Source organism: Haliotis asinina, chromosome 1, assembly GCF_037392515.1.
Source record: "Haliotis asinina isolate JCU_RB_2024 chromosome 1, JCU_Hal_asi_v2, whole genome shotgun sequence".
Classification (NCBI taxonomy): Eukaryota; Metazoa; Mollusca; class Gastropoda; order Lepetellida; family Haliotidae; genus Haliotis; species Haliotis asinina.
The window spans coordinates 13151599-13179113 of NC_090280.1; the positions used below are offsets into that span (position 1 = coordinate 13151599).

A 27515-nucleotide genomic window follows, 5' to 3' on the forward strand; every position below is an offset into this window, starting at 1 on the left:
CAAAGCAGACAACATGGAACTGTAGAGTTTGCGTCCGAGGATTGTTACAGATCGTGACGCAATACAGATAAATGTGCATCATGACCAAATGGGCCGGAAAAACAGTACATCACGACCAGTTAAGGCCGGAAAGGATGAAATGATTGGCTGCTCCGCCGGGGTTTGAACATGCCGTGAGAGGCCAGGCCCATTCCATCCTGTGTTGTCACACACACAGAGTCCCTTCCTCTGTGGATGAGGCACTGCATGAGGAGGAGATGCTGCACAGCAAAGGTTAACTTGCAGTCCAATTTTGCTGTGAAAACTTGCCTGTCACGACCTCCGCCACTGAGCTTGGTCTATAGCAAGCTCATCCCCCTAGGAAGCTACGCCCCACTTAAAAGCTAATTTTGAAAGGAAACTGTGTCATGCCTGGTAATGATCAGCTCAAGTCCACCTTGTAGAGAGTTCAGAAAAATATCATTGGCTATGTCGCTCAAGTGTACGCTGTCTGTCCTGAACAAGCCTGTGTCGATGAAATTGATTTCGTTGTAGCCGATGACTCGTCCTTGCAGCTCAAGCACACCTTTTCTACCAAATCTGTTGAAATGTTTTTGTTTTTGCTCCATCAAACGCCCATCTGGTACTCCTGGCCATGAGATCCTCTCTAGGATGTCTGACCATAAGATACAGGTTTGTGGCATCATGTGGTTAATCTTGCTCAAGTCACCTTTAACCATGTGCAGCAGCTCTGTGGTTGGGGTGTCTGTGAGGTCATTGGAGCCCAAATGTAATAAGAGAAAAGCTGGTGTAGCCCTGGTTCGCAGTCTTTGGTGAAGAAATGAGATCAAATTCTTCCACTTCATGCCCCTTCTTTCATACCACGTAATGTTAAATCCGTACTTACTGAGGGCAAGATTTGGTCCTAATGGTCTGACCGCTGCTCTGCGCTGAGCCCAGTAGATTAGACTTGACCCGACAAGCCAAATCTCTGTTAAAAGAATCAAATCATATCAATGCGTATATATGTGGTGTATGCGGCAGATTTCCACCTACCCCAGTGGCATAGCAAGTCATGTGGCACTCCTTGGAGCGCTGCGTAGGTTGCTTGTTCGGAAGGAGTGCGTGTTGTAGTTGTTGTGATCTATATTGAGAAACTGTAGGGATTTTTTCAGTAGTGCGCAGAATTGGTACCTGGTTACCGGATCGCCTTTGAAATGAATGAAAAGTTGGTCAGGTTACAGTCGACAAAGTGTCATGTAGGTGCTTAGTGCTCTCACGGGGCATATTGTGTGGTTAGATTTAGCTGGTATGATCAAGGTTGTACCTTTGCCTTGTTGATCGGTTTTGGTGTAGCGGATCCTAATGTGAACTGAATCCATCCCATCCTGCCATTTTCAGTGAGCAGTGATGGTTGCGGGGTGTGGTGAGAACTAACTCACCTACTCTCAGGAACCCAAAGAATGCCAAGTTAAATATTGCTGAAAATAAGAATGCTTCATACTCTGATGAACAGAATGCGTGGAGAGCATGTGGCAATCTTGTTCATATGTCAGTGGTAATCGGGTACCTAGTGTCTGCAGTTCTTGTACTGGTGTTTCTTTAGCCTTGCATGCATTTTCTAACTAAAAGGTTGTCCATTGGGTCTGGCATGCTATTGATTTTGTGGTATCTGACAATGGCAGACAAATGCAATGCTATCGTTGAGCTAGAAAGTTTTTGTGCACTCATACTGGCTATGTAGCAGAGAATGTGGTCAACGTATGCCAGCCATATCTGTGGTAATTGAGATTCATGTCGAAAAGCATCGAATGCCTTTACCGCTGCAGAATATGCTTGTAGTGTGTTGCTTGAAACTGATGCTTGAATGAGCTGAAATGCTTGTCACTTCAGATTAACATTTTTGGTTCCTGGATGATGTTTTGCCTTGACAAACAAATTAATCTTTAAACACTGAAGAACGAACTTCCTCACAAACTGCATTGTATCACGGCATCTTGTGGATTGCTTATTCACAACGGAAACTACTGCTTGATTGTCGTTATGAATAATACATTTCTTGTCTGTGAGTGCGTCTGCCCAAATGTGTATCACGACATATACTGGGAACAATTCCAGTAAGGTTATGTTCCTAGTTAGACCCAACTCATGCCAATGTTTCGGCCAAAGACCATTTGTCCAACGACCACCGAAGTATGCTCCAAATCCACAAAGCTCTCCCTCTGCACTATCTGTGAGTAATTGCAAAGTGTTGTCAGTGACTGGACAGCACTGGTCTGGAAACATTGATATGCCTTTGTGTTTGTCGAGAAAGGCTAGCCATATTTGCAGGTCCTCCTTCATGCTTCTTGTCACTCGGATTTTATGACCGGTTTCTTGATTCCACAGGTAGCATCTATTGATCTCCGTAAAAAGGCACGCCCTATGGGGATTGCCCTACATCGAAAATTTAGGGATCTCAGCAGGCTTTCAATTTCCTTCCGTGTTGCTTTGGTCATTGACACAATCCATTTGAGTTTACGTTTTGCATCTTGTATTTTGTCAGCCTGGATGGTTAGCTGCATGTTGACTCTATCCGGCTGAAAGCCTAAAAAAGTTATCAAGGTGTTTGGTTTCACAGGTTTGTTGTGTGCAATTGGAATTCCTAGCTCCTCACAAGTTGTCAATAATGTAGCTGGCACTCCGATTTGTCTTCCGCAGACCCCCCACACAGTCATCCAAATAATGCATAATTTCCCCTTTAGAGTTGAGCTTCTTTTGGATTATCCATTGAATAAAACTTGAAAACTTCTCAAATATTGCACACCTTATGCTAGAACCAAATGGCAGTGCTTTGTCCACATAGTAGTTTCCTTGGAACTTGGGGTTTTGGGGTGTGACGGTCATGTAGAGTAGCCATAATTCTGGGTTTATGGTACCCCAATCAGTTAGTGTGTATTTGCTCATGCGCAACCTGAACTGTTTGTCATAGGTTTGCCAGCCTTGTCCCCTGTTTGCAGCCATTCTGATTGTGTGAAGATATTTCAACATTGCTTGGTGCATGTTAGGGAATTTCTCAAGAAAAATACTTCTATATATATGATGAATGCTGATGTCCACTCCTCAATCGTGTGCATTTCGTTTGTCTGGCGGGACATTTCGAGTTAGCCGCTTGAATTGACTGTGATTGTATTGTTTACATTCTGTTCCTTGTCAAAAACCTTGAGTAAGATGGCCAGGTCGATATAATCACCGTTGTGGATTTTATCTCTGATATCTTGAGGAACGAGGGAACCAACATTGTCTGACGCCAAGGCTATCCTAGTCTCCGAGTTGTGTATGTCGTCTGCCATGGCAGAGACAGTGTCATAAGTTGTTGTAAGAGAGGAGGGGTTGTGTAAATCTAAAACTATTTGTGAGGGAGATTCGCTAGTTTGATTTATCTGAAAAACCTCACCTGTTCCCTGTTGAGAGGTGCTAGGTCCGCTGACAGTCTAAGTAAACTTATCCTCACTACTTTTCATTACACTCCACCACTGACTCTAACAAAACCTCATGGGAGGTCGCGTCCGGTAACCTTTGAGATTGACCAATCAGAACACAGTTTACCAAATCGCGAAAGTGCACATTCGCACATACCTTTTGAAATTTTTGTCTCGAAAAGTTTCGTACCTGAACGATTCCGAATGGTATTTAGCGTACGCTCGCTTTCAGGTGATGCACAAGGCGTACGTACAGCCATGACAACGGTGAGTAAACAGTCGCTGAAAATAGTGATTTTGACAATATTCAAGGATGTTATCTTGCGAAAATATGAGCTAATGGTAATCATGTCAACAGAAACCTCAAGGCATATATACTGCAGGTCAAATAACTGTGTTATATGCTGATTTTTGTCTATGGAGAGATAAGTGTCGGCGACCTGAATATTTTGAAAGTCCCTCCGATCCATAAATAGTAGCCGTTGTCTGATTGGTTAAATCTGTTTAACCATCTCGTGTTTGATTGGACGGTGATTGGTTGCTCAAAGGTTACCTGACGCGACTTTCTACTAGGTTTTGTTAGACTCAGTGGTGGAGTGTAAAGAAATACACTGAGACTAAGTTTACTTAGAATGGGTCCGCTGATACCTGCCGATGACGGATGTGACATGGGCGTCGCCATATTGCTTCGGTTGCGAGGTGTCTGCTTCGGCTCTGTCACTGTGGTCGTGGTTGGCTTCCCAACCTGTTGACCTAGATCTATTTGACCCCGGGGCGTTTGGAGCCTTGCTGACATCATTGGGAGTCTTCCTCTTGCGAGATTTTCGTCCCGACATTGCTTCATTAATGACTTTGAAATAAGAGTACGAGATGGCTCTTGATCAGTTGAATGTTCGTTATATAAGAGGGGAAACATGCGATATTGCGACAACTAAATGTTAAATTAATGATAGAACATTTAAATGATCATCATTAGTGCCTCAAGTGCTGTGGATTATTGATGTCACTGTTTCCTTCCAGACAAACCTTCAGTGTCAGTTCCCCAGTCCACACCTGTCAGGGAGTCACAGACTCTCAATATATCCTGCTCTGTGGATGCCAACCCTGCAGCAGCCGTGACGTGGACAAAGAAAGATGACAGCAGCTTTACTTCTCAGCCTGGATCTACTCTGACCATCAGTAACATACAGAGATCACAGGCCGGGACATATGTGTGTACAGCTACCAACACCCTCAGTCCTTGTGTGGGGACTGCTTTGCCACAGTCTGAGTCTAGGGAGATGACAGTGGATGTACAGTGTAAGTATCATTGTTAGAATACTGGACATATGTGTGTACCACAATCTGACTCATGATCAGCTCCAATCTTTACACATGTCGTTTCTGGGCTAATTCTTGCCCCTTCATCAGGCGAATGACATTCAAAAACTATCTAGTATGTACAGGAAGCCACAGAGTTGTTTTTACAAAGGTATACTGTTACTGTGCTGGCAAGAGTAATGACCCTTGCATTAACGGTCATTGGCTCAACCACATATAGTCGTCTAAGAGTGCCATATTGACCGCACCTGTGAACTTTGATTAAATTAATATATATGAAAGAGAGCACAACCCAACTGCAACAATACCTGTTATTAGGACTATACAAATGAAGATACGAATCACCAAAATCAGACAGGTAATATGTAAAAACAATGAACAATTATAACCATTGTTCTGGTAGATAGGAAACATTTCATCTACCCAAAAAATATCAGTACCAACCCCTCCCAGTCAAGACAAATAGTCTAAAAGTTACAAGTGGAATGCCAGACTTAAGGTAAGAATGCAAGGAACTTACCAGCATATCCCTGTGTCCAGCGTCTCAAGGGATTCTAGTTGGTGTGGGTCCACCATGGGAACTGCCACCAACTAGAATGGTTCCTGAATTTATAGGTGCTTGGCGGACGTCCGAAGGGACAACCTCTGACTTGACCAAGAATTATTAAAATTGATACTTGGAACTCAGTGATTGTGTTACTCAAGCATCAGGTTTTAATCCAGAGCAAAACTATTAATTGATCTTATGATTTGATAACTGAGTGAGTGAATGAGTGAGTGAGTGAGTTAATATTTAACGTCACATCGGCAATATCTCAGCCATATCGACGAGAACATTTAGCATTTCAATGGAATGTATGCATATATTAAAAATCTGTCGACAAAGGACAGTAAAATAACTAGAATATCACATATATACATGTAAAACTAGTACTTATCTATAAAATATTTTATCTAGAAGGGACAACATACTATAAAAACAGGCTATAGATTGCCAACAACTGAAGGTAGATCACCACACTAGGGACCATGGGGACTTACAGTACCTTTGCTACCTGCATGGGCCCTGGTTGGATTTAGACCATCCCCACAACCGCTGGTGATTGTGAGAAATTTTAGCCAAAGTTAAATAACACAAATACTACGCTTGAGAATCCTGGAAAGTATAAATTTACTTGTGGGACTTACGTACCCTCTCAGGAGGACAATAATTTTACAATACTTCAACCCCTTTTGAGGGTATGGCCACTAATGATCAATGTTCCTAACCCATAGTACCAACCATTGAAATACAACTATCTACAGAACAGATCAATTTCTTTTAAAAATCCAATAATTAAATGAGTATTGACTGGGTTAAAAAAATCTGAAAGTGTTTTTACATTGAAATATTTATCCCTTATGATGGAGAATTCAACACAGTCAAGCAGGATATGCTTGACCGTGGTTCTCTCATCACAATGGATGCAAAATGGAGGACCTTTCAACAGATATGCATGTGTATACCTTGTATGACCAATACGACATCGTCGTAGTATGACCTCTTCAAATCTGGACTGACAACCCAAGTGGGTATAACCAATGTAAGGTTTTATTTCATGTAATTTATTGATACACACCTGGGTGTCCCACTTCTTTTGCTTCAGATCACGAATATAAGATCTAATAGCAGTTTTGTAATCAGAGTATGGAATAAGAAATGGAGTCACAGATTTGTTGAGCCAGTGTATTCCCTGGGTAGAACTATTATCTGGTAATCTAAAAGATATTGCTCTGGATCCAATGACAGTGGCACAAGCAACTGGGCCACCGTCCTTGGGCCCATCTGTAAATAAGGATTTATAATTGTTATATTTATGTTTCAATTGATTATAGTCTTGTTTATACTGTGATTCATTCGTTTCTGATTTTTTAAAAGTATTTAATGTTAGGTCAGCTTGTGGCCTAACCAACTACCAAGGAGGAGAAGAAAGAAGATGGGACGGAGCTATGTTTTCCAGCTCATTGCCAGCTGAAGAAAGAAATGGTCAAATTCTATGCCCTAGAGGTGGAACAAGAGAAAACTTCCTGTCGTACAAATCCTCAGAGTGGATTGAACATACAGTTATATGCAGGATTTGATTCATTAGAGTGTAATTTACTAACGTACTGTAAGGATAATTTTATGCGACGTTGTGTAATACGACGTTGTGTATGGTTCATCGGCCTCAGTGTAAAGACTGTCAATAGGTGAAGTTCTGAAAAACCCAAGACAAAGTCTTAAGCCCTGATGGTGGACAGAATCAAGAAGTTTAAGGATGCTTTTGCAGGCTCCACCATATACGATGGAGCCATAATCGAGTTTTGAACGGACGAGTGATCGATATAGATGTAAGAGGGTAGTTTGGTTCCCTCCCCACTTGGAGTTGGAAACAGCTTTCAACAGATCTAGTGCCTTCAGGCATTTAGCTTTAAGGGATTTAATGTGCGGTAAGAAGGTTATATGAGAATCGAAAATTAAACCCAAGAACTTGGCCTCCTTTACAACTTTGATGGGAGTGCCATTTAAAGATACTTCAGGGTCCTTATGCAGCTTTTATTTTCTCCAAAAGTGTATACAATTAGTTTTGGATTTAGAAAATTTAAAACCGTTTTCAAGACACCATTTATCTATTTTGTTTAAACACAACTGCAATTGCCGTTCAATAGTATGCATATTTTTACCACGACAGGAGATATTAAAATCATCTACAAAAAGTGATCCATCAATTGAATCATTTAAAACCTTGGATAAACTGTTGATTTTAATACTAAGTAAAGTGACAGACAAAATACTGCCTTGAGGGATACCCTGATCCTGATTGTAATGATCAGACAGAGTTGAACCCACTCGGACTTGAAATTGCCTGTCTTTTAAAAGCTCTGATATAAAAAGAGGCAAATGGCCTCTCAACCCCAAATCATGAAATCCTTCAAAATGTCATGCTTCCAGGTCGTATCATGAGCTTTCTCAAGATCAAAGAAAATCGATACAGCATGCTGTTTATTGACTATAGCATTTTAAACGAAGGATTCCAAACGTACCAAATGATCAACGGTACTACGATTTTTCCTGAAACCACACTGTGTATTAGTGATCAGGTTATTGGTTTCAAGATACCAAGTTAATCTGTTGTTCACCATACGTGCCATGGCTTTACAGACACAGCTAGTGAGAGATATCGGCCTGTAATTCGACGGATCTGTATGATCCCGGTAAAAGTGCCGTAAGACATGGTTCAGGCAAGTGTTTCAATAGCTGATAATGTATGTTGTCATCACCGGCTGCAGTGTCATGAGCTTGCTCAAGAGCTGTATGTAACTCATGTTATGAAAACACTTCATTATAATCTTCACCGTTATTGGAATCAAAATTAAGTTTTGCTTTTTCCTGCTGTTTCTGATACCTCAGAAACTCAGGAACATAATTTGTTGATGATGAGTTTTTGGCAAGAGTTTCGCCAATTTTATTGGCAATTTTAGGTGTGTCAGTTATTAAATTATCACCGTCTTTAAGATGTTGAAAAGCCGACTTTGAACCTTTGCCTTTAATTCTCTGAATCATGTTCCACACCGTAGGCATAGGCGTGCGTGAATTTATTTTGGAAATATAGTTTCTCCAAGATTGCCGTTTGTTTTGCTGGAAGGTACGACGTGCCTTCGCATTTAATATTTTAAATTTATTTAAATTGTGAACAGTTGGGTGATGACGGAAATATTTCTCTGCCTTTTTCCTCGCTTTTCTAGCATTTTTGCAGTCTGCATTAAACCATGGCTTCCGTACATGTGAAGCTGTAGAGGACCTTGGTAAGCACTCATCAGCAATTTCAGTTAAAACGTCGGAAAACGCGTGAATAGGATCAGCCATATCCAAAAAAACATTCGGATCGTAGTTTAGATGTGCTTAAAGTTTGAAATAAGGACCAATCTGCTTTGGAAAAATTCCATCTTGTGTAAAAGGCGAATCAGTTGGAAATATATCTGATAGTATCGTTGGGAAGTGATCACTTCAGCAAAGGTCATTGTGGACTGACCATTCAAACTCATTGAGTGCAGTAGAGTCTGCAAGAGATAAATCCAGAGAAGAGTAGGTACCAGTTGCAGGATGCAGATAAGTGCTTGAACCATCATTGCATATACACACATCATTATTGGAAATAAAATCTTCGAGTGTTTTACCCTTAGTGTTAGTATTTGTACCACCCCAGAGTGAGTGAGTTAATGTTTAACGTCACATCGGCAATGTCTCAGCCATATCGTGACGAGAGCATTTAATTCTGAAATGAGATATATGTATAGTATAAAAACCTGTCAACGAAGGACAGTAAAACAACTAGAATATCACAATTTCAATTAAAACTAGCATGGAAAGTTAAAAATAATATCACTATTCGGACAATACAATATAAAATCAGGCTATAGATTGCCAACATCTGAAGGTAGATCACCATACTAGGGATCATGGGGACTTACAGTGCCTTTGCTACCTGCATGAACCCTAGTTGGATTTACATCATCCCCTCAGCTGTTAACAATTTAGACACATCTAGCCCAAAATTAAAAATACACATATGCTACGATTAAAACCAGTGGAAGTCTAAACGTACAGGAAATGTTTAGGGACTTACGTACCCTCTCAGGAGGACAATAATCTTACTATACTTCAACCCCCTTTGAGGGTACAGCCACCAACAATTCAAGTTACTAATCCAAACTTCCAATAATTAAAATACGTCTATTTACACAACAAGTTTTCAAAATTCAACCAAAAAATCAATGTCTTTTAAAAAAACAATAATTAAATGAGATGTAACGCTGGTAAAAAGATCCTTAATTGTTTTAACTGTATAATACTTATCCCTTGTGATGGAGAATTCAACACAGTCAAGCAGGATATGCTTGACCGTGACTCTCTCATCACAAGGGATACAAAACGGAGGATACTCACCTTTCAATAGGTACGCATGTGTATATCATGTATGACCAATACGACATCGTCTTAAAATAACCTCTTCAAATCTGGACTGACAGCCCAAGTAGGTGTAACCATTATACGGTTTTATTTCATGCAATTTATTTATACCTACTTGGGTGTCCCACTTCTTCTGCATCAGATCACGGATGTAGGTTCTAATGCTCGCTTTGAAATCAGAGTATGGAATAAAAAGTGGTGTCACAGATTTGTTGAGTGCTGCCTTGGCGGCAAAATCGGCCATTGTGTTACCAGAAATGCCTACGTGGCTGGGTAACCAACAAAAGACGATGTCGTATTGGCCAGTAGCAAGATTATTATACAATTCAATAATATCAATTAAAAGTGGATGTTTACATGAAAAATGTTTAATCGCCTGAAGACAAGAAAGAGAGTCGGAATAGATTATATATTGTTTACGTTTAGGGTGTCTTTGAATATATTTAAGTGCTGTTAATATGGCGTTAGCTTCAGCTGTAAAAATAGAACTATTGTCTGGTAATCTAGAAGATATTGTTCTGGATCCAATGACAGTGGCACAAGCCACAGCGCCACCATCCTTGGACCCATCTGTAAATAAGGATTTGTAATTGTTATGTTTATGTTTTGATTGATTATATTCTTGCTTATGTTGTAATTCATTAGTCTCTGATTTTTTAAAAGTGGTCAGTGTTAGGTCTACTTGAGGCCTGACCAACTGCCAAGGAGGAGAAGAAAGAAGACGGGAGGGAGCTATGTTTCCCAGCTGAATCCCAGCAGTAGAAAGAAAAGGTTTAATTCTGTGTCCTAGAGGAGGGACAAGAGAAGACTTTTTGTTGTATAAATCCTCATAAAGGGGATTGAAAACACAGTTATATGCAGGGTTAGAATGATTAGAGTATAATTTAGTAATGTATTGTAAAGCTAACTTTATACGGCGCTGCTCAAGAGAAGGTTCATCAGCCTCAAGAGAAGGTTCATCAGCCTCAACATAGAGACTGTCAATAGGTGAAGATCTAAAAGATCCAAGACAAAGTCTCAGACCTTGATGGACAGGATCAAGAAGTTTAAAATTGCTTTTGCAGGCTCCACCGTAAACGATTGAGCCATAATCAAGTTTAGAACGAACGAGTGATCGATAGAGATGGGGAAGGGTAGCTTGATCCCCTCCCCATTTTGAATTTGAAACAACTTTCAACAAGTCAAGTGCTTTCAGGCATTTAGTTTTAAGTGATTTAATATGTGGTAAAAAAGTTAAATGTGAATCAAAGATTAGACCCAAGAACTTGGCTTCCTTCACAACTTTAATGGGCGTCCCATCTAGAAACAGTTCAGGGTCTTTATGGGGTTTGTATTTACGACACAAATGTATGCAGTTAGTTTTCGATTTGGAAAATATAAAGCAGTTTTCAAGACACCATTTATTAATCTTGTTTAAACACAACTGTAGTTGCCGTTCAATGGTATGCATATTTTTACCACGACAAGAAATATTAAAATCATCCACAAATAACGATCCATCAATTGAATCGTTTATAACTTTTGATAAACTGTTGATCTTGATGCTAAAAAGAGTGACAGACAGAATACTGCCTTGTAATGATCAGACAGGGTAGAACCCACACGGACCTGGAATTGTCTGTTATTTAAAAAGTTGGCAATAAAGTCAGGCAAACGACCTGGCAAGCCAAAGTCATGTAAATCTCTCAAAATGCCATATTTCCAGGTGGTGTCATATGCTTTTTCAAGATCAAAAAAGATAGACACAGCCTGTTGTTTATTAATTAGTGCGTTTTTAACAAATGATTCCAGTCGCACTAAGTGGTCGACAGTACTTCTGTTTTACGGAAACCACACTGTATATCTGTTATGAGATTATGTGTTTCCAAGTACCAAACAAGTCGATTATTTATCATGCGTTCCATGGTCTTGCAAACACAGCTAGTTAGTGAAATCGGAAGATAATTGGATGGATCTGTATGATCACGTCCAGGTTTAGGTATTGGTACCACTATGGCATCACGCCATGAAGGAGGACAGTTACTCGATGTCCAAATATCATCAAAAATACTTATGAGAGTTTCCAGACAGGATTCTGGTAAATGTTTCAGGAGTTGATGTTATCAGCTCCTGTAGCAGTGTCATGAGCTTGATCAAGAGCAGTATGGAGTTCATGAATAGAAAACGTTTCATTATAATCTTCCCCGTTATCAGAATTGAAATTAATCATTTTCTTTTCGTGTTGTTTTTGATGTTGCTGAAATTTAGGTGTATAATTCGAAGAGGAAGAATGTTTAGCGAGAGTTTCGCCCAGTTTATTCGCAATATCTGACTTATCAGTATGTAATTGATCTCCATGTTTAAGATGATGGACAGTAGATTTAGTACCTTTACCTTTAATTTTCTGGATCATGTTCCATACCTTGGACAAAGGTGTCCGAGAATTTATTTTGGATACATAATTTTGCCAAGATTGGCGTTTGTTCTGTTTAAAAGTACGCCATGCTTTAGCATTTAAAATCTTAAATTTATTTAAATTATGCACCATAGGATGGCGACGGAAATAATGTTCTGCTTTTTTCCTTGCCTTCCTAGCTTGTTTGCATTCATCGCTGAACCATGGTTTTCGAATATGTGGAACTACAGAGGACTCTGGTATACACTCATCAGCTATGGAATTCAATTCATCAGAAAAACATTTGATGGCATCAGGAACGTCAATAAAACGTTCAGGTTTAAGTTTTTCAGCACACATATAAAGCCCAGTTAGCCTTTTTAAAATTTCGTCTTAATGATGGAGGAACATCGGATGGAGTTACAGCTTTTAATATAGTAGGAAAATGGTCACTTCCACACAGGTCATCGTGGACTGACCATTCGAATTCATTTAGTAGTTCTGAATTTGTGAGTGACAAGTCAAGAGCAGAATAGGTCCCTGTCCCAGGTGTAAATATGTGTTGGAACCATCATTATAAATACATAAATCATTGTCAGAACAAAACCCCTCCAACAATTTACCTTTAGTGATTGTATTTACACTACCCCAGAGTGGGTTGTGCCCATTTAAATCTCCCATTATAATACAGGGCTTCGGGAGCTGATCATATAGAGCTTGAAGATCTGTTTTGGCAAAATCCAGAGAAGGTGAAATATAAAGAGAGCATAGCGTAAATGCTACATGTAAAGTAATTCTCACAGCAACAGCCTGCATATTAGTATTAAGCGAAACAGGGCTTTGAATAACGTTTTGTTTGACTAGAATGGATAATCCGCCAGTGGCCCTATTACCCGGAGGTGTAATTCATGTAAATTCATGTAAGTTAGTCCTCATTCCTCTGCCGTTCCACTGTACAATATTATTGGAATAAACTATCTTTTGGGTGGATTTATTGGGGATCTACCCCGCACTCTTTTGGAGGGCGACAAGCCATGTGCCCTAGAATGGACGTTTTCAGAAACGGCCACATCTTCAAGAGACCCATATTTATTGTACAATTGAATTTTATTTTGTGACCCCTTAGGAGCTCTGCCACTTTGTTGTTTTGAAGCATCAGACTTAGGTTTGGGTTTAGTTTTAACAATTTGTTGTCTATCAGCTGTTGAATGAGACTCAGAGCATGACTGTGAAGATGACTTATGATCAGAGGATCTTGATGTAGTAGGAAGTGATTCCTCAGTCTGGGATGATATAGCAGGGTATAAAACCTGTGGGGAGTCGGAACTGACCCAAGTCAAGGTAGTTTGGCATCCTGTGGATGATTTTGTTATTTTAGAGCTGGATTCAGATGATGATTTTGCTACTGTAGCATAACTTTCAAGAAGGTCAGATCTCTTCACCAGTTTCCTTGCCTCAGAATAAGAGATATTTTGGGTGAACTTTATTTTGTTTATCGCCATTTGCTCTTTCCATATTGGACACTGTTTTGACGAAGATGAATGGTCGCCTGAGCAGTTAGTGCATTTTTAAAGTCACTGTCACAATCTTCTGTTGTGTGTGTCTTCTCACCACAGTGAGCACACACAACAGACAATGTGCAGGTAGATACACCGTGTCCATATTTCTGGCATTTAAAACACCTGAGCGGGTTGGGGATGTAGGTTTCAACTTGGATATTGCAGTAACCCGCCTTTACTGATTTGGGAGCATTCAGCAATGAAAAACAAAACAGATATATATTCGTTTGGAATGTTTCATTGTTTTTTCTGGTTGAAAAGCGCTTCACATACAGAACGCCTTGATCCTTCATTTCGCATGCTATATCAATTTCAGCAAACAACCGATCACGATCTCTGATGATACCTTTACTTGTGTTCAAAGTCTTGTGAGCGGAGACCGTGACCGGAATACCCACAAAAGATTCAATGCTCATCAGATTGGTTGCTTGCTGTTTCTTGCCACACTCAATTGGCAGTGCACCCGAACGTAAGCGTCTAATATTCTTAACATCCCCAGCAATACCTTGAATGCCCTTAGATACTGCGAAAGGGTTCAACTTCAATGGTTTCTTGTCAGTAGTCTCAATAACGAGGAAACGTTTCCAATACTCAATCGATACAGACGATCTATGAGAAGTATCAACGGGATCAATTTCAAGTGTGACGTTTGGTTTTTTTGGGGGGGTATTTCATAAGCCATGATTGGTGTCATATGGTTCATCATCCGAGCTCCCGACCCACCATGGAATATCACAAGGACAATGCTAAAGCAAGCGGGCCTCCAGCTTGTAGCACCAAGGATACCCAGATGATATACTCCAGTAGGAGAATTATAAATAATTAAACTACCAGATTGGCCCATGAGCCATCGCCTTCTGGCATAAGACTCTAGGCAAAGTTCATAATAGAATTCACAATCAATTCACAAAGATCACAAGTAGTGCCAAAGCCGAAATTCAAAACGATTCCAAATCAAATTTGTGCAATGACACATATACAGTCCATGCACAGGGCTTGGCATGACCAGCCGATTGGTTGAATCGGGCCCATTCAACCACCCGTCTAGGTGAAGTAAGGGCCAGAGTGGTGTGTTGGGCAATGGAACACAGTTAAAAGTCAAAATGCCCTCAACCACCAGGATCCCGTCCTCCACCGACACGGGACGCAACCCACGGCAAACAGGTTGCCCAATTTAGTCGCCTCTTACGACAAGCAATGGGGTGTACCACCCCAGAAGGGATTATGGCCATTGAGATCACCCGTTATAATGCAAGGTTTCGGAAGTTGATCGTAGAGAGCTTGAAGATCAGGCAAGTTAAGAGAGTGAGAAGGCGGAATATACAGCGTACATATTGTAAATGCAATATGAAGAGTGAGTCTCACTGCAACGGCTTGAAGATTAGTTTTAAGTGTCAGCGGGCTATGAATAACATTTTCCTTAACGAGGATTGAAGATCCGCCAGTGGCCCTGTCACCTGGAGGTGAGAAAGAGTGATATGCATCGAACTGACGGAGATTAAAATTATCTGTCTGTTTCAAATGAGTTTCCTGCAGACAAAATACTGATGGTACCAGGTCTTGAACTAAAAGATGTAACTCATTAAAATTTGTCTCTAATCCTCTACAGTTCCACTGTACTACAGTTCTGGAAGACATTATCGTTTGGGTGGGTTGATTGGGGATCTACCCTGCGCTTTCTTTGAGGGCGACAAGCTATGTGCCCTGGGATGGATGTGATCCGATACATCCATTTCCTCAAGTGATAACTTGTTAAACAATTTGATTTTATTATCTGACCTCTTTGGTCCCTGTCGAAAAGATCATGAATTCTTCATGAATTTTTCATGAAGACTTCATGAAAACTTCATGAAGAATTCATGAGCATTAAATGAGACATCTATTTCATGAAGAGTTCCTGAAGAGTTCATGAAGACCCCCTGAAATGTTCATGAAGACTTCCTGAAGAGTTCAGCCTTTTTCTGCAACACAAATCACATAATCTGACCATGCCATGCAAGTTGGCAGGTAACATATAAATTCATCACCAAGAGATGTAACATTAATTAAATATCAAGCAGCAAAGAGGACACAAACAGAAACCTTGATTTCGATGGGATTTCCTTTTCATTCAAACCTTCAGCAGAAAATTCTGATTAATTATTTAAAAGCAACACAAGAACCTGTATCCAAACGTTGTACTCTAGAATTAAAGAAGCTCACAGTTATCCATATGTACTTGTTCTATCTTTACTACAGCTTGGATGTCAATCAGCCTGTATCCAGGAAAATGAACTTATTGGAACACCATTTCCAATGGAAATTTGATTTTGTCAATTTCCATTTGCCTTTTCCAAATGGGACATTCTTTCGAAAAGAACGAATGATTTCCTGAACAGTTTGCACATTTTTTGTGAATACTGTCACAATCTTCGTTTACATGTGTATTCTCAGCACAGTGAGCACATGTAACAGAAAATGTGCAAGTATTAACACCATGTCCCTACTTTTGACACTTAAAGCAGCGCAGAGGATTTGGACTATATAACTCAACATTCAGATTGCGTAACCTGCTCTGATTGACTTTGGAGGTGTTGGAGCTGAAAATGAAAACAGATATGTGTTGGTTTGGACAGTCTTATTATTTTTCCATGTTGTGAAACGTTTGACGAAAGATACTCCTTGATCTTTCATCTCGGACATTATATCGAGCTCAGTCATGTCTGCTAGAAGACGCTCACGGTCTCGAACTATACCTTTGCTTTTATTCAGTGTTCTGTGTGCAGAAACTACTTCCGGGACTCCGACAAACATATCAGTTGATAACAGGTTGGTAGCTTGTTGTTTTCTGCTACATTCAATCAGCAGTGAACCTGATGTCAAGCAGTTGATATGTTTTACCTCACCTGCAATGCCAGAGATACCTTTTGAAATTGCAAAGGGATTTAATTTCAGAGGAGTCTCGTCAAGGGTCTCAATAATCAAAAAACGTTGCCAGTGACCAATTTGTATAGAGGGTCGATGTTGATCATCATTTTCCAGTTGACGTTTGTTTTTTTTTTGTTAGGGTTTGATAATCCATGATTATTGGTATATTGGTTCATCATCCGAGCTCCCCACCCACCATGGAGTATCGCAAGGACAATGCTAAAGCAAGTGGGCCTCCAGCTTACAGCACCAAGGATACTTGGATGATATATTCCAGCAGAAACATAAAAAATATTAACAGTTCCACCAGATTGGCCCATGACACACCGCCTTCTGGGCATAAGACTCTAGGCAAATTTCATGTAATCAAAATTCAAGTCAAATAATATTCTATGAACAAAGGGAGTCAAGACTAAATTGTAAACAATTCCAAATCAACTTCTGTGCACTGACATAAAATCCATGTACAAGGCTTGGCATGACCAGCCGATTGGTTGAACCGGGCCCATTCAACCACCCATCTAGGTGAAGTCAGGCCCGAAGTGGTGTGTTGAGCAATAGGAACACTGGTCCTGCTCCCATTGCCCTCAACCACAAGGATCCCCTCCTCCACCGACACAGTGCCGCAACCCACAGCAAACGGGTTGGTGGACCAGATATCCCCCGGGTCCACTACGGCGGTGTCGGCGAGCTCTTGGCGTTACCCAGCACAAACCACGAGGAGGTGGCTCGCAACGGGTGCCGATTCGATAACTGAACAGGTGATAGCAGACACTACTGGCTACCTTCACCTATGATTTTAATTGTCCTGGAGTAATTAGTAATGAAGATATAGTTCAAATAAAGATGATACCAACAGTCTTCCACTGAGTTTTATAGAAGGAAATACTGTATCCCTTCCTAAATAAACCAGTCAACATAAGTTAGACCATAATGCCTGAAAACTAGTTATTATGGGCTCAATTACATGAGAAAAAAAAAGAAGTTAAATTTGAATGTCGACAGTAAATCTTGACATGAATTGTCCGTGACAAACACAGACACCTCAATACAGGGCTTCATCACAATACGCACGCCATGTCTAAACAAGAACTGACGTACAGAAGTAATGTAAAACTCTTGAGACAAACACCTAAATCTTCAGATAATGCTGCACATATTGCAGAGAGTAATCAATTGCTGAAGTTAAAATCGGCAGAGCGGTACTATTGCGAAAGTTAGTCAGTAACTTACATTGTTTTACAATGGTCAGATGCCACCAAGTAAACTGACGAGCAAAAGAAAGTACACAGGTTGTGTTTCTTAAAAATATGATATAAATAACAAAACCTGTTGAAGAAAGGGAAAATTAATGTTGAAACACACTGCAATACACATGTTTTGTGAACAAAATGACATTGTAACAAACAGTGACGTAGTGGTGGCCAGTGCAGACGGTATGTACAATTCAGGAAAGTCAAGGTCATTCCACAAAGCGGATGACATCACCGTCGATCACCATCCGATTTCATAGGCGAATAACCCGCTTATAGCGACTCTAATGGGGTGTTGTGACTCTGGGACATCCACTTCTGGGATGTCTGGCCTGTCATACTGACACAGTGAGACAGCAAAATTATGGTTTGTCATGTGGAACCCAATGTCCTTGCAATATGGCTGTTGGAAGTACCCATTTGTGAGTGTGTGAGTTGATATCTAACGTCACATCGGCAATATCTCGACTATATCATGACGAGCACATTTAACATTTAAATGAAAAATATGCATATTGTAGAAATCTGTCAATGAAGGACAGTAAATCAACTAGAATTTCACAATTTGAATTAAAACTAGCATGGAAAGTTAAAACTAATATCGCTATTTAGACAATACAATATAAGACAGGCTATAGACCGCCAACAATTGACGGTAGATCACGACAATAGGGACCATGGAGACTTACAGTACCTTTGCTATCTGCATGGACCCTAGTTGGATTTAGACCATCCCTTCAGCTGCTGGCGACTGTAGGAGGACAATTTTACAATACTTCAACACCCTTTGAGGGTACAGCCAGTAGCAATTCAAGTTACTACTCTAAACTACCAATAATTAAAGTGCAACTATCTACAGAACATAATAATCAAAATTCAGTTATGAAATCAATTTCTTTAAAAAACCAATAATTAAATGAGAACTAACGGTGGTAAAAATACCCTTAACAGATATGACATTGAAATATTTATCCCTTGTGATGCAGAATTCAACACAGTCAAGCAGAATATGATTAACTGTGACTCTCTCATCACAAGGGATACAAAACGGAGGATCCTTTTATCAGAAATGTACGAGAATATCTTGTATGGCCAATACAACATCGTCGTAAAATGAGCTCCTCAAATCTGGACTGACAGCGCAATTAGGTGTAACCAATATACGGTTTTATTTTATGTAATTTATTTGTACCTACTTGGGTGTCCCACTTTTTCTGCATCAGATCACGGTTGTAAGTTCTAATGCTAGCTTTGTAATCAAAGTATGGAATAAGAAGTGGTGTCGCTGATTTGTTGAGTGCTGCTTTGGCAGCAAGATCAGCCATTGTGTTCCCAGAAATGCCTATGTGGCTTGGTAACCAACAGAAGACGATGTGTTATTGGCCAGTAGCAAGATCATTATACAATTCAGTGATTTCAGTTAGAACTGGATGTTTGCAAGAAATATTTTTTATAGCCTGAAGGCAAGAGAGTCTGAAAAGATTATATACTGTTTATGTTTAGGGTGTCTTTGAATATATACTGAACATCATTGAAAACGCACCACCCCTAAAATTGTGGATTTCTAAGAGCAGAAGTGAGCAATCTGTGTAAAATTTACATATTTGTGTAGACCAATGTTTGATAAAGAAAAGAAGCAAAAAACAATCAAGCAAAACAGTGAAGATTTAATGCAGCTGACAATGAAATAAAGATGGGGTCAAAATGGAAAGTCAGTAGCGTGTATGACCCCCGTTAGCAGCAACACAAGCTGTGCAACGTCTCCTCATTGAACGGATAAGTCTCTGAAGTCCTGAGGCACTGCATTCCACTCTTGCTGCAAGGCATTGTCGAGTTCCCCAAGGTTGTTGATCTGCGGACGACGTGCGAGGCGTTGGCCGATGTAATCCCACAAGTGTTCGATGGGTGACAAATCTGGTGACAATGCAGGCCAATGAAGTAGAGGAATGTTGTTAGCCAGATACTGTATCGAAACACGTGCAGTGTGGGCTCGTGCATTGTCATGTTGAAATGTGTGCAGATCTTGATGCTGGTGAAAGAAGGGAACGACGTTGTTTTGAAGAATGTTGTCACGGTAGTAAACGGCATTCACTCTGACACGACAAACAATCAGAGCGGTTCTGTGGTGATAACTTATCCCTTCCCACACCATAATGCTGCCTTCACCCCACCGATCGGTTTGCACAACACAATCCTGATGATAACGTTCACCCCGTCGACGCCATACCCGTAGACGCCCGTCAGCATTTCGCAAGTGAAAACGCGACTCGTCAGAGAACACCACACCATGCCAACGTCGTAACAACCACACACGATGCTGTTCAGCCCATTGTCGGCGTTCACGGCGATGCCTGTCAGTCAGGATGGGTCCAACGTAATGGCGTCGACAAGGTAACCCTGCCGCACGGAGACGGCGTCGGACGGTGGAAGCGCTGATCAAACCACGTCGACCCTGGACAGCGTTGGCGGTTCTGGCAGCGGGCAAGGTTCGATCCCGAATATGGCGCCGTACAATGTCTCGATCTTGACGAGGGGTGGTAACACGTGCCTGACCTGGGCGTTGCCGGTCCCTGCTGGTTCCTGTTTGTTGGTATCTGTTAGCAAGCCTCAGAATGGTCGAATGATGACATCCAAATCGTCGTGCAATGTTTCTGCTTGAAGCGCCGACCTGCAACATACCCAAGGCCTGTTCTCGTTCCTCTGGTGACAATCTTGGCATGGCGAAAAAACTTTACTTACGAAAGTACTGCGAAAATGAGAACGGTTTTGTGCCGAAGGTCATTTATACCCCTGAACAGCATGCTTTCTGCATGCAATTTGTGCCCTTCGTGTGTGATGTGCATGAATTTTGTTGTTTTCATGTGATTTGTTCAATGATGTGTTCGAACGATCCGTTTTTTACTGTAGAGCGTTATTTACGATCTAGTGTGTTATTATCAAAATTCCCCCCATTAATTTTCCATTTCCAAAAGATTCTATTGCCTTATTTCAAAATTTACAGGTGGTGCGTTTTCAATGATGTTCAGTATATTTAAGTGCTGTTAAAAATAGAACTATTATCTGGTAATCTAGAAGATATTGTTCTGGATCCAGTGACAGTGGCACAAGCAACTGCGCCACCGTCCTTGGATCCATCTGTAAATAAGGATTTATAATTGCTATAATTATGTTTTGATTGTTTATATCCTTGTTTATATTGTATTGCATGAGTTTCTGATTTTTTAAATGTGGTTAATGTTAGGTCCACTTGTTTATACTTGTTTATACTGTGATTCATTCGTTTCTGATTTTTTAAAAGTATTTAATGTTAGGTCAGCTTGTGGCCTAACCAATTGTCAAGAGGGAGAAGAGAGAAGACCGAAATGAGCTATATTTTCCAGCTCAATGCTGACAGGAGAAATAAATGGTTTATTTCTGGGCCCGAGTGGCGGAACTAGAGAAGGTTTCTTGTTTCATAAATCCCCATGAATGGGATTGAACACACAGTTATAGGCAGGATTAGATTCATTAGCATATAATTTAGTAGTGTATTGTAAAGACAATTTATGCAACGTTGTGGTTCATCAGCCTCAACACAGAGATTGGCAACAGATGAGATTCTGAAGGACCCAAGACAAGTCTTAGGCCTTGGTGGTGGACAGAATCAAGAAGTTTAAGGTTGCTTTACAGGCTCCATTACATACAGTGGAGCATGATCAAGTTAGATCGTACCAATGATCTGTATAAGTGAAGGACGGTAGCTTGATCCCCTCCCCACTTTGAGTTGGAAACAACTTTCAACAGATCTAGTGCCTTCAGGCATTTAGCTTTAAGGGATTTAATGTGTGGTAGGAAGGTTAAATTAGAACCGAAAAGTAAACCCAAGAACTTCGCCTCCTTTACAACTTTGATGGGAGTGCCATTTAAAGATACTTCAGGGTCCTTATGCAGCTTATTTTCTCCAAAAATGTATGCATTTAGTTTTTGATTTAGAAAATGTAATGCCGTTTTCACAGTATTTATTTATTTTGTTTAAACACAACTGTAGTTGTCTTTCAATAGTGTGCATATTTTTACCACGACTATTAAAATCATCCACAAGTAATGATCCATCAATTGAATCATTTAAAACGTTGGATAAACTGTTGATCTTAATACTATATACAGTGATACTACCTTGAGGGACACTCTGATCCTGATTGTAATGATGACAGGGTCGAACCCACTTGGACTTGAAACTGTCTGTCTTTTAGAAACTGTGGTATGAAAAGAGGCAAACAATCCGAAGTCATGTAAATCCTCTAATGCTTCTAGGTCCTATCATAAGCTTTCTCAAGATCAAAGAAAATTGATACAATGTGTTGCGTATTTACTGTTGCATTTTAACGAAGGATTCTAAACGTACCAAATGATCAATGGTACTACGATTTTTCCTGAAACCACATTGAATATTTGTGGTAAGGTTATTGGTTTCAAGATAATTGGTTATTCACCATACGTTCCATGGTTTTACAGACACAGCTAGTGAGAGATATCGGTCTGTAATTCTACGGATCTGTATGATCCCTGGCAGGTTTTGGTATTGGGACTACAATGGCATTACGCCAAGAAGGAGGACGTCCATATTTTGTCGAATATATCTAAAAGTGTGACCAGACATGGTTCAGGAAACGTTTCAGCAGCTGATAACGAATATCACCTGCTGCAGTGTCATTAGCTTGCTCAAGAGCTGTATATAACTCAGGGACATAATTTGTCAATGAAGAATTTTTGTCAAGTGTTTCACCAATTTTATTTGTAATCTGAGATTTGTCAGTAATTAAATTATCAGCCCATTTGTGACATTCCTGTTGTCCATTCTCGTGGCGCCGACGTCAGTATTGGAATTTTCTCATGAGATTTTTGTCAAATGATTGTTCAGTCTTTACGAGTCTTTATGCCCTCTGTACAAAAATTGCTTTTGCATGGAACAATAATCACAATTTTGCAAAACTTCGTGCAAAACATGTTCAAATGTTTTGGGTCTCATTTTGACAAAAGACACATGATGGTTGCGTTCTATACAATCAGTGTTCTTCAATAATTTTACTGGTTAGGATGCATATTTGGGATTGCAGCAAAAATTACACTTGTGTACTTTCTTTTGCTTGTCAGTATATGTTTGATGTGCCCATAATGGCAAACCTGATCTAGGTCACTGTGATGATGTCTCTATACAAATATCTTCATGTCATTTAGAGCCATGGATTCAGTATTATACATTTCACTCAACCAGGTTGAGTTATTATGGAATGTTAGAAATCACATGCTGGTCCTTGAATTTGATATACTAAATATCAAAGACCTGCCTGTTTCCCCAAATGATGGAGATGCACAGGATATAACTGATGTTCTGTTTAGAGCAACATAAACTTTAACTGAATCACTGAGAAGAGAACTTCGGTAGCCACATAGTTTGTTTGTTTCCATGATCCTGGGATAATTCAATGTAGGCCAGAAGATCTGTTCTTTGCACACAATAATGATATCTGTGTTGTCAGCAGCATGTGTCTAATGTTATATATTTGTCTAAACCTTTGGATGAAATGTGTATACAAACATCAATAAATAAATCTGCATGAGAAGGACAAGCTATCAAATAAATACCACCATATCTCCCAAACATTTATGTTTCACACTAATCTTCTGGTAGTTCACCGTTGAGTGTCAATTTCCTTAGCCAATTAACATGATCGGTCGGTCAGGCTCACTGACTTGGTTGATACATGTCATCGGTTCCCAAGTGTGGAGATCTATGCTCAGGTTGTCGGTCACTGGATTGTCTGGTCCAGATTCGATTATTTACAGACTGCCACCATATGGTTGGAATATTGCTGAGTGCAGCGTAAAAGTAAATTCACTTACTCAATTTCCTTAGCATTTCTTTATTAAAGTAGTTTGAGGCATATAAGCTTCTGTTGTACATATGTCCACTCCAAACAAGATATGATGCCATTATAATGCATACTGTTTTGTTATTGAAGAATGTTTTTCCACAATAATGCTGTGGTTTATACATTTGTTTGGAGTGACAGCCGGCATTTAGTGTCCAGCCAACAAGACGTCTTTTCTCCATTAACACTAAACAGAAAAGAGTAACAGCTGACACTCAATGTCCCACTGTTTCAGACTCAGCCAACATCACCTCTTTCTCCATCAACTCTAAACAGAACAGAGTGACAGTCAATGAACGTGACCCCGTGACCATAACTTGTCAGGTCGGTGGCAATCCAAGGTCATCCATTGTATTGTATAATGGAAGTGTTGAGATATCAAGGGCAGACAACTCTGAGTCAGACCAGAAAGGATGGCCACATGCAGAATGTAGACAAAGGGGGAACTACTCTTGTACAGCTGACAACAACATTGGATCTGGTGAACGGAGGAGAGTAGTGGAACTGCTTATTCGCTGTAAGAATCTTACAATGTCAGTCATTCAGTCTGTCTTGTATCTTCCATTTATTTTATTGATGCAGCTCACAATGAGGATGTTGATGAACATGAAAATGAGAAGCTTCGGCAACACTCAAAGCATAACCCAATATAATGTTAGACAAATAAAAATGAAACATCAAAAACTTAATTAAAGACATACGAAAATATAGTTCTACCTCTTGATGTTGATATAGTGACATCAGTGGCAATGTATATATAAGTTGGAGTATTGTTCTTTCTATTCTGCAGATACATTGTTCAACATGCCAACTGACATTTGCTGTACATTGTTTCAAGTTAACAGCATGTACGACCACCAGAAATATCAAACAGCTGTGCTTTCATTGCATTGTTTAATCCATCTCTGTCTGTTTGCTAAGTAATGTTGCTGTTCGTGCTGTTGATCACTGGATTGTCTGGTCCAGACTTGATCATTTACAGACCACTGGCATACAAATGGAATATTGCATAAATATGCATAAAACTAAACTCATCCAATTCACTTACTGAGCTATACTATATTACAGGTTCACCAAGATACGATGAATCCTACCCTGTACAGGACAGATATGCTTCAGCCACCAACAGTGACGTTAGTCTGTCAGTTCATATCCTGTCATATCCCAGTCCGAAAATCACCTGGAGCAGCACCAACATCACCTCCCAGAGGAACCTCACCTCCTCTACCAGCTTGACCCACATCTCAGACCTGACAATGATGTCCACTCTGGCCCTGACAAACGTGCAGCAGGAAGACTTCGGAGAATACCAGGTGTATGTCAACAATGGAGTGGGGCAGCCAGTGGAGTATTCCATCACACTTGATCCTAAAGGTCAGAGAATTATCCTGTTGTAAGTTATCAGACAGTGGAGTATTCCGTCACACTTGATGCTAAAGGTTAGAGAATTATCCTGTTGTAAGGTATCAGATAGTGGAGTATTTCATCACATTTGATCCTGAAGGTCAGATAATTATCCTGTTGTAAGTCATCAGAGAGTGGAGTATTCCATCACTCTTGATCCTAAAGGTCAGAGAAGTGTCCTGTTGTAAGATACCAGATAGTGGAGTATTCCATCACACTTGATGCTAACTGTAAAAGAATGATCCTGTTGTAAGTTAACACAAACGCCTAGAGTAATGTGCGCTTAGAGGTGTACTGAGGGGTTTAGGAAGCCGTTCATGATACTACAAATTAATACGTGGATTCAGAAGACTGGATTTGATGATTATGGTAGTGTGAGAATGCACACAATGTTAGATACAATTTATTTGTATATTGCATGAATTAAAGAACTGTCTACCAAGATTACACAACTGTTTAACATTCTGTTAAAGAATAACCTGATCAAGAGTTTACCAAAATTTCAAGTGCATCGTTGCTTTCAGAAAATCTTACAAGATAATCAGCATACACAGGTGAAAATAGACCCAGCTGCTTATATTCATGTGGTAGGTGGATATCCTGAAAATACACTTCAAAATCATTGGTGTATAAAGAAAAGGCAACAGGTGATAACAATTCACTTTGAAATACTCCGATCGGATTCTTAAACCTTAGGAGCAAATGACGGTCAACTGTGCTTAGGTCCGAACAGAGACCAAACTGCGTGTCAGTTAATATATTATTTTCACTTACCATGACAAAAGTTAAAAACAAAACCAGAAAACAAAACAAACAAACAAACAAACAAAATTAAAACAAATCCCCCAAAAACCAAAAGACACACACACACATAAGGCTGATTCTGCAATAGTTTGAGTCACTTTTTGTACACAAGCACAAACTTTATACAGTAGAAGCAAGAGTCTGGTCCATGGGGTTTTTCTTGATTCAGTTTTTGATGCGTTATTTCTTGATTCTTGATACAGTAACCGTTATATGTATAGCTGAGTCCGGCTCCTCATAAATCATGTCACTGTCAGTGGCTGTAGATTGAAAAATATTGTCCTGCTCGGAAGAAGTCACCTCCTTATAAATGTTCTCAGAAGGCATCCAATAGAATGTCTATTATTGACCACATTACAAATTTAGAATAAAACTGTTAAGGGATATTTCTTTTACGTTGAGCAAGGTTCTTACCTTCAGCATGTAAGTGCCAGTGTTTACAGGTTCTTTCATTGATCCTTTTACTTTAAGGTACGGTGCTATTATATTAGTCATCTAATTAGTGAGTAAATTAATTTGGTTGACCCTTCACTGCTGTGATTTTATGGCTTTGCTGTAGATATTCTGTGTTTCATGAAGACATGGCTCTTGTGTCCGTCTGATCTTTACTCTGGTGCCCACAGTTGTTGATTTCAACATTTTGTGGACACCATGCTGACATTTCAACATAGATTGGAGCATGGTCAGAAAACTGACCGAAGTTACTTACATATGGGCACCTACAGAACATATCATGTGGCCATAATATATAATCAAGGACCCCTGTGAACCATTAAATGCTAAATCACTGGCCCAAACTTTAGTATGTCTTTCATTCAATGTCCTAAATCCAGTACATTTACAATTATGTCTGTTTCCAAATTTGGCATGTCCTTCCCTTGAAAGTTACGGACAGCGTTGAAGCCTCACAATTCCTTCACCAGGTTTATTCTCTTACATCATTTTGATTGACTGGCAACCAGGAACATGCTTCGTTTAACACCAGAGCAGAGGGAGAGAGCAATCAGTATGCTACAGATGGAACAGACACAAGAGCATGTGGCTAGGACCATGAAGTGCTGCAAAGACTTGTCACATGCCTATGACAGACTGGCAGTACTGGAGACAGGCCAAAGAGTGACAAACTGAAGGTGTCTACCCAACAGGACGACTGGTACTTGCAGATGTTGTGCTTGAAGAACCAATCAGTCACTGTAATGCCGTCAACCGCCAACAATATTCTTCATCCAGTCAGCAGACAGTGTGACTAGATGACTGGACCGTATTCATGGCCTCTTTGGCAATTAACCTTTCAATGGCATGACACTGACGAGGCAACACTGATGTGCCAGATTGAGATGTACCAGGACTGTGCCATGCTTGCAGCAGCAAAACTGGCAGAGAGTGAACTTTGGTGACAAAAGCAAGTTCCAGCCCTTTAAGATCTGTGTTCCCTGAGGGTGTCGGGGTGTTATACCCTTCTCCCTAGGCAATCTGTATTTCCTCCACTCTTTGATTGGGGATGATGTAGCTAGATGGTATACTCAAGGATAAGTCCAGTTTGGCGTTCAAG

General features: G+C 40.1%; 1 protein-coding gene and 1 pseudogene across 1 annotated transcript in view; one reads left to right on the top strand and one right to left on the bottom strand.

Moving 5' to 3' along the window:
- LOC137292854 (B-cell receptor CD22-like) overlaps window positions 1-27515 on the top strand; it is a 97883-nt gene that overhangs the window by 62437 nt on the left and 7931 nt on the right. The window contains exons 9-11 of the mRNA XM_067823867.1: window positions 4461-4739; window positions 23991-24272; window positions 24824-25129. Of these exons, the coding sequence (XP_067679968.1) occupies window positions 4461-4739; window positions 23991-24272; window positions 24824-25129 (867 nt within the window). The remainder of the gene's footprint in view (window positions 1-4460; window positions 4740-23990; window positions 24273-24823; window positions 25130-27515) is intronic.
- Window positions 384-4276, bottom strand: LOC137258000 (uncharacterized; annotated as a pseudogene).